Consider the following 8,761-nt stretch of genomic DNA (forward strand, 5'->3'; position numbering starts at 1 on the left):
TAATCACAACTAGTAATAATATAAAGAATACAAAAAATCAGAATAACAAAATCATAAACAAATTCCCACACGAACAAGAGATTCTCTTATAAAAATATTACATTATAAAAAAAAAATCTACTACATCTTTTCAGCTTACCAAAAGTTAAAGACATCTTAATCTGATAAAAAAGAAAGATAATTAATATTCCTTTCCTTAAATATAAATTAATTTTGTCATTTTCGAGTTATAAAAATTAAAATTCTCTAGGGTCAACAAAAATAGATTCACCAGGTGGAGATTTAGTCCAATCACCAATAGAACCATCACTGTAATCTTCTCCAAGCCGTTTGATACACCACAAATCCTCGGCGCACGATAGTACTTTCCAATGTGGTATCCCTCGTCGGAGCGGTTCTCCTCCGGCTACTTCCGCCGCCACGACACCGCATCCTCCTTCTTTGGCCAGATTATGCGCGTGATTACACAGCACCTTCACCATTTTCTCCGCGCGTGGTCCTTCTCCGCCGATTCCGTACATAAAATGCAGCCCAAACGGTTGGAAAACCGCGGGAATCGACGGGATTTTCAAAAACGGCAGCGTTTTATCAACTACTCGCGTCGTTTTAGCTAACACGCGCCTCAACTTTGACGCGCCGCGAACTTCTAACCGAAACGATTCGTTACAGTTCCACACACTTAAAACGGCCCATGAATCGGGTGGATACTCCAAGAATTTAGCTGAACCGGGCCATGAGCCTAACCCGGATCCGTAACAACTGCCACGTGGAACAGCAACGAATGTTCCTAACGAGAGCTTGTTATTTAGAACCGAGTCAATGTCTCTCGGAAAAAACTCGGTTGTACTAAACCGGATTCGGTATAGCAACTCAGCATCAGTCGGATCAAGCTTGATTATAGTAACTCGACGAGAAATGTTAACCCTGTGCGCGTAAACCGGGTTAACCAAAATGGACGGTGTACGGAACTCGGAGTAACCACATTTACCGGTGAAAAGGTTAACGGAAGCGTGGTTGTCGTTTTCAGTTGCAAAATAAGAATACTCAGCGCCGTTTTGACTAAACCAATCTTCCATAGTCTTCACGAGCTTAAACCCTATCCCTTGCCTCCTGAAATAATTAAAAACGTGATTAGTCTAAGCACTAAGCCACTAATTACTCGTGATTAGTGTAACGTTTTTAATTACGTGAGATTGTGAAAACGTACCGGTGCGTAGGAGAAACGCGGAGGCCCAAAATGTAAGCAAGTTTAGTGTAAAGAGGTTTGGTAATAACGACATCGTTTTGAGACTTGTTATCAAGTCTTTTGGTGCTGCTACCACATGTAACGGTTTTGATACATCCTCGTATCATTCCAACTAACTCTTTCTTCTCATCCGTACCAATCTCAGCCACCTGTTATAAATTACAATTTCCAAATTTTAGTTAAACGTTCTTTTTAGTATTAATTGTATAAGAATTTTTGTTGAGTAAAGAATTGAGAATTAACTAATTTGTACTAGTGTATTAAAAATGAGTTTGTAACTTTTAGGAGTTTTGGAGTAAAGAAACTTACCAGCATGAGGTAAGAAGGTGAATGTCGAACACGGCAAATTGGGTCACCTAAGAGATCAGTGAAGAGAGAAAGTTTTCCCGTTGGGCCAACTTCGCACCGCTGCTCAACTTCTTCGACGGTAGCTAAGTCTTTACTAGGGTCGTATTCTCTAACCTCCACAACCACCGTCATATTTCTCTGTTTTTTTTTTTTGTTATCTCTAATAAATAAGAAACAGAGGATAGAGAGAGAGAGTGAAAGAGATGAGAGAACTGAGAACAAAGTGTGAAGTGGTAGCTTAGGGTTTTATATAGAGATGAAAGAAGTGAGACTGATGCAATAAAAAGTCAGCAGAATTTTCCGTGGACATGGGATTTTTTATATTTTTATAAAGTGTATATGGAATTTTAATATTTGAGATATATGAACTTAGGATTTTGGAGAAGAAGAAGAAGATAATTTTAATGAGTTTTAAAAGTTTCTGAAAATGACTTTTGGTATTATTTTCGTCTGCTTTTATTATATGATTATGAACCGTAATAATTTGTAATAAATTCACTGGTTTTAGGCCGTTGAGAAATCTATAGAATACTAGTACTAGTTATATTTATCATTGGATAGAGTTAATAGGACCCAATATTAATTCCCTATCAATTATGCTCATTTCCCAATATTCATTTTTTTTTTTGGAATATACTGTATTTTATTTATTAGGTGAAGAAATTTCAGTAAACAAATGAACGTGTCTAGAATAAAATGATTCTGTGAGATCATGCACAGAGAAAAAAAAAAGAATTTGGAATGATCAGATTAGTATATCAAAAAAATATATTCTAATAATGGAGGGTTGAGTTAATTATTCACTTATTCCTTTCCTTCGTTTAATTAATTGATTATTTTTAAACAACTGTTTGATTAACATATCAGAGAAGAACTCAATATGGAATTAGAATAAAATTTTAGTAAAAATAATTAGAAAAGAGTGCTTTGTCGATGTTATGATGATGTGAGAATATTAATGGGGTGATTAAGACACGAGCATTTGATATCGAACTTGCTCGGAAAAGAGACGTGGAAAGTGTTTAGTGAGAAGTGGAAATGGCGGCTTATGGACTTCTCTCTCTCTCTCTCTCTCTTTTCATTTTCTCTTTGTTAATTTGATTTGTTCATAATTATTCGTTTTATTCATCTTGTTCATGAACGTATGTATGATTGTTACTATTACCTCTAACTCTAATCATTTGCTCTGAATCCCACTTATTCACTTACTCATCATTGATATTAACACGGCATCATAAACGAGCAGTTATGTTAAGAAAATAATTGTATCATTATCCAAAAGTTAACTTTTTGTGATCAGAAAATAACTATATAAGTCATTATTATTTTTAATTGAAAATGGTAATATGATTCAAGTTTTTTAAAGAATTGAGTGAGTGAATTCTATTGGACGATTTCGTTTATCTTAAAAAAAATTAGTCGAATGGTAAAAACTCGACTAATCTTTTACCTTTTTATTTTTTGTGCAAAGACTAATCTTTTACCTATATATAAAAAGACATGACCATTTCTGTAAGTAATCTATTTAAATTTTCGTTTGTATTATCATGTTTGTGAAACGGACAAGAAAGGTTGCACAAAATAAATACATAAAAAGAAACGGACAAAAAACGTGAAAAAAAAACTTCATGACTCATAAATTAATACTAGTAGAGAATATGTATCGCGACAACATTTTAGTTGGCAATATAAAACAATTGATATGTTCGACTCATTAAACTAGTTGAAAAAATTCTTCTTTTATAAAGGCAAAAGTTAAGTCAGGCTACCTCCAATCACATAATTAATCATTTTTCTAACTCTTGGGTAATATTCACCTCTTGAGAAATCGGATCATAATATTCACCTCTTGAGAAATCGGATCAGAACGATGGAATTTGTAATCGAGAATTATTATTAGCAAAAACAAAATCGAATAATGAATAATATCGTAGGAAAGTGCGTTTTGGGCATGACCCCCACTTGTTTCCATAACAATATTAAGCCTTTTTAATCAAACTCCTTCTAAAAGTTCAATTAAATTAGCAAGTGGTGTGTCACTAAAACACCTAATTATTCCGTCAAATTTCAAAATAAGTATGTCGCCATAATTAGTCAATTGATGTATATCATATGTAGATGCTTATGGACATAAACCATTTGGAATTGATTATATCTTATCTGTCTATTCATGGGATCAAATCATTATTTTTTTCTCCCAAAGGATTTGTCTAAATCGTAGATATGGTGTTGATGAGGTATCTACTTCTTCTTCTTTTCTTTTTTTTTAATAATAATAAGATACCATTTTACGTATATCCTAATATCCATCTCATAACATTTCTGATCGGTATTCCCATATCATATAGAAATTTACAACAAAATCCGAATATCAACCATCTTCATTTTTAACATGAAGATGTATCAAACATCTTCTTTTTTTTGGACAAAAGAAAATGTATTTATCAAACACACAAAAATGTCTAACCAAGAAGCAGGGGTTGAGAGGTATATATACAAAAGAAAAATAAATTGGAAACTCGAAATCCAAAAAGTTTCTATCTGAAATCTTCTTCTCTCCCTCAAGTGATCCAAAAATCCACCCGGAACCTTAGTTTTGTCTTTTTAACTTCCACGAAATGAACGTATGTGCGGCAGCGGCTCCATGTTCATAGTAACCGTATAGTTGCACGTTTTGTCAATAACCGTGTTCATTATTGCATTCGAGATGTATGTATGTATTTCTTTTTAACCAAGAAAATTTGGAAACTACAATATTTTCTTCCTTTCGAAATAATTATCGTTATAAGTGTACATCACATATTTATTTTATGTATGGTAATATGAATGCTATATAATTTTATATATATCTTATCAAGAGTATATAATTTCCTTTAGAAATTACAACGATCCCAATCATCTATTGTAAATGCTGTTAATGACAAAAGCGCATACGTCATTTGAATTCACAATAAACAAACGAGAGACGACGATGTGCACTCAGGCAAATATAGGGATCCGTAGTTTAGACATCTCGCTTCCCATCTTACCTTATTTTGTTCCCCACCTTTGCATTTGTGCATGTATCAACAAGTTACAAGATTTCAAAAATATATTTTGCTGGTTTGGTTTTGGCTTTTTAGATATATAAAGTAAACTAAAATGTTGTTTCGATCTTCAAATAAAGTTTTGTAATTAAGCTTAGACTGATCTAAGTTGTTACCTAAAATGTTGTTTCAATCTTCAAATAAAGTTTTGTAATTAAGTTTAGACTGAACTAAGTCGGTTTAACGACATAATACACTTTCGTTTCATATGTAGATGTCGTGGTAGGCTTTCTTAATATAAAATCAATGAGATTAACATATACTGCGATGAGGATACATAATATATATTTAAACTAAACTAAAATTTTGTTTCGATCCTCAAACTAAGTTTCTTAATTCAGTTTAGACTGAACTGAGTCGGTTTAACGGCACAATACACTCTCATATATATATATATATATATATATATATATATATATATATATTGATGTACTATAAAGATTGATATATCATTCGTGGTTGGATTGCCTAATATAAAATCAATGAGATTAAGATATATCAAATTAAGATTTTGTTATACGATGAGGAGTAGTAAATAATATAAACCATGGACCACACATCGAATGACGCAAAATGTCGAGTGATTAGCAGACAGATTAGTGTTTTCCGGTCAAATTTGTAAAAATTCAAACATACGTTTCATATACTGTTATGATTCTTATTATATGTACCTATGACCAACTGTAACGAATATAAAACATACAAATTCCACGACAAATTCCTCGAGAACATCAGTGAAAATTTGGAACGATCTTGATCTATATCCAATCTCTTTGTGATAATAGTTTTTTGATGATCCGTACGTACTACGTAGGGCCGGTAAGGTACATTCTCGCGTTCCCATATGTCTTCAATAATAGGTTACATAATTACTACTACTCACGTCGTCAAATTGCAAAGTTCAAGACTCATAATTGTTCTATCCGCATTTTCTTACATGAGCTAATGACGAATTACTAAACCGTAAAAAAAGTAAATGAAAGTGCCCCCACAACACCATAACTAGACTTTAACGAATCTTTTTTTTTTTTTGGCAATGTTAACTAGTGGATGGAGAAGACGACTATGTTTGAAAACGAGGGCGTGACGAAATAGGTAGGTTAAGAGCAATCGACGGCACAAGAGAACGGCATGCATCTACAACAAATTGTTATTGTGACATTTTTAAAAATATGTAATACAGGAAAGAATTTTCTCAAAAATCTCAATATATATGTGTATTAATAAAATGTATAGGTATACTTTACAACAAAGTCTACCTGGTCTGATATTTCAACAATGAGTTCTTTAATTAAAAGTTGACCATAAAAGAATTTTGACAAGAAAATATTATTATCCCAACACTTTGATTATATACACGAGAGTAATAATACAGTACATTTAAACGACATCATCCTACATTCTAATTTCAGAAACAAACAGATCAGTATAAGTGTGAATTAAAGAAATTATATGTTGCTTACGCTTACGAGACAAGAATCTTTACGAGATCAACTTATATATTATAAAAGTAAGAGCATCGAGAATCTCTATATATATAAGCCATGTGATCACCATTGATTACAAAACCTATTAATTGACTTAACTATGTAATTAGCCTGTAAACCCTAATCTTTGTTACCGTAATTTATTCAGCACATCATAACGAGGAGGAGGCCAAGACCAGTGAAGCCACGAGCCAAAGTTTCTAATTATACTACTACTCCTTAATCACAAGATGACTCAAGGAAATTACTAAAATGCCCCTATTATGTCTTAGTTGTGTGAAAAATGAGGTCCAGCTGTGAATGTTGGAGGGGGACAAAGCGGCGAGGAGGAGAGACAAAATCGTGTTGTCGTGTGGGAGAAACGTAACGAGATTACTTGCTAAGGTTATGTCCAATCAAACAATGTAGTGGGTTTGGGTTTTGGTCATCGAGTAACTACGTACTATACATGTCATATGAGATATCGTCATATCGATGCGGTAATTTTTTACCGAAGTTTATATTTGAAAAAGTTTAGTAAAAAAATAGTTAAAAACACATGAAATGTAGTAGGGTACTTGGAAGTTATGTTTTGAATTTGTCAAGGATTACAATAAATTGACTGTATAAGTCAATTACAAAGCAAAGAAAGTTTTGTGGAAGCTTTACAAGTTCAGGTAATTTTATGCATGAGATTTCTATCAGTGGGGTAAATCACAAACAACGATCAGAGCAAACAGTAAAACAATATTTTGGAAAGACCGATCGATCCAGGAACCCCACCGGCCACCGTGCTAGCTTATGGTTTGATATATTTCTTTCGTTCGATATAAACTTTGTTTAAGGTATTTTAACATTTATTGAGAAAACAGTAAAACAATATTTTGGCCCTTTAATATATTGAAACCAAAAAAAACTATAGTAAAAGAGATTAAAAAGTATGCATTAAATATATAAAACGAAATCAATCTAAAATATTTTTAATAGAGGTGCTCTCACTACACAAATCTTATTTATTAATATCAGGCATCACGTTAATCCCTACAATTATTAATTAGACTTTTTCTTGTGGTCAAAACAATACTTACATGCGGATTTAAATCAGATATATAAACAACGTTAACAATGTAGAATGTATATATATATATATATAAATTATTTCTCACAATTATTCAATATGTTAAACTATGTTATTTAACTCATACAATGATTACTTTTTTTTGAAATAATTTGACCACTAAAAACAAATTGTTGTTTAGTGGCAAAGACTTTTTATATGCTTCATCCAGTATGTAAATACTAAAAGTTCCAACCTGAATTTTTCTGGTTATATAAAAGTAATTATAACATTTCTAGCTCACTAGTCACTACAACCAAAACCATTTAATTGTCACGTGTTTATGTGTGCTTATGTGTGATAATGTTTGCTACTGATGAGTCTGATATATTTAAAATTATATAAACAAAAAAAACACCGGTGTAATTTATTTAAACAGACGTAATATTTATGGTGAGGGCAGATTCCGACACATAGGCTAAGGCCATAGCTCGTCCGGATCCCCGAGATTGTGCACCTTGTCCCTACGTTTCTGAACTCTGATAGACTCATGAATCTTGTATATACCTCGACATACATGTTCTTATACGTATTCACGAGTGTAACTAGTTTCAAGAGTGTTCGATCAAAATACACTGAATTGTTCAAAATAAATTATTTGAAATATCAAATGAAAACGATTGTGAATTAAACCAAGCTGAAAACGAACAAACCAATATAAAACCTAACTTTTTCGAAAATAATATATTCCATCAAAATTTACATCAAATTAAAAATCACAATAATCGTACCAAAACCACCTATGATTAAAGTTAATATTATTTAAAATATTAATATTTATAAATCGAGATTATAAAACAAACAAAAATTGAAGAACAACTTGTAGGAAATTTGGATTTAACACCTGATCTCATTATACCTCGATTTACATATAATATTTATATTTACATTTGCACTTTTTTGTCTTGCTCATTATGATGAGAGTGTTTGAAATGACTCGAGACTCGTTAAGTCGTAAATATCTCTACACAGAGATTATTTTCAGCATATATAATAACTCTTAGTTTATTCTGAGAGTTCTGTGGTGGGGAGATAAAAGACGAGACCTCTAAGCAAACTAGTGGATAGGAACGAGAGACAAAACAAAAAGGCAATAAATAGATGCGACAAACCGAAAAAAACTTGAATGCATGGATTTCTATTACTACTACTATCATTTAAACCTTTAAATATCAACTAAAATAATTATTGAATCGCTATTTATTAGTAGTACTTAATTTCTTATCTCCCACCAAGCATCTTTTAACAGTTTACATAACATGAGTTATATGCATTATAAGAAAATCGCAACTTCTGTTTGATCAAGATGACTAAATTTACCTTCTTCGAATTTTACGTCAAGCTGTATATCATACATATATACTATATGTAAATCTATATGAATATTTGATATTTCCTCTGCTTGGCTAAGGATGATAAAAAGAGAGAGAAACATGGAAGTGAGACATGGAGCGTTGTCTACTGCTAATGAGAATAAGGTCATCATAGCTTCTGCCAT

At 32.1% G+C, this 8,761-nt stretch overlaps 1 protein-coding gene across 1 annotated transcript; it reads right to left on the reverse strand.

Moving 5' to 3' along the window:
• LOC104713748 (probable N-acetyltransferase HLS1-like) lies at positions 70–1,798 on the reverse strand. Its single transcript, XM_010430947.1, has 3 exons — positions 1,556–1,798; positions 1,208–1,395; positions 70–1,110 (listed from the first exon to the last, which is right to left on the reverse strand). The coding sequence occupies exons 1-3, from the start codon at positions 1,724–1,726 to the stop codon at positions 237–239; spliced, it is 1,233 nt and encodes a 410-aa protein (XP_010429249.1). The 5' UTR covers positions 1,727–1,798; the 3' UTR covers positions 70–236.

This window comes from Camelina sativa, chromosome 9 (assembly GCF_000633955.1).
Source record: "Camelina sativa cultivar DH55 chromosome 9, Cs, whole genome shotgun sequence".
Lineage (NCBI taxonomy): Eukaryota > Viridiplantae > Streptophyta > Magnoliopsida > Brassicales > Brassicaceae > Camelina > Camelina sativa.

Excerpts from the sequence above, each read along its gene's own strand:
- LOC104713748 (XM_010430947.1), bottom strand. The coding sequence starts at position 1,726 with ATGACGGTGGTTGTGGAGGTTAGAGAATACGACCCTAGTAAAGACTTA. Across the intron at positions 1,396-1,555 it reads CACCTTCTTACCTCATGCTG|GTGGCTGAGATTGGTACGGA; the intron begins GTAAGTTTCTTT and ends AATTTATAACAG. Across the intron at positions 1,111-1,207 it reads CGCGTTTCTCCTACGCACCG|GAGGCAAGGGATAGGGTTTA; the intron begins GTACGTTTTCAC and ends TAATTATTTCAG.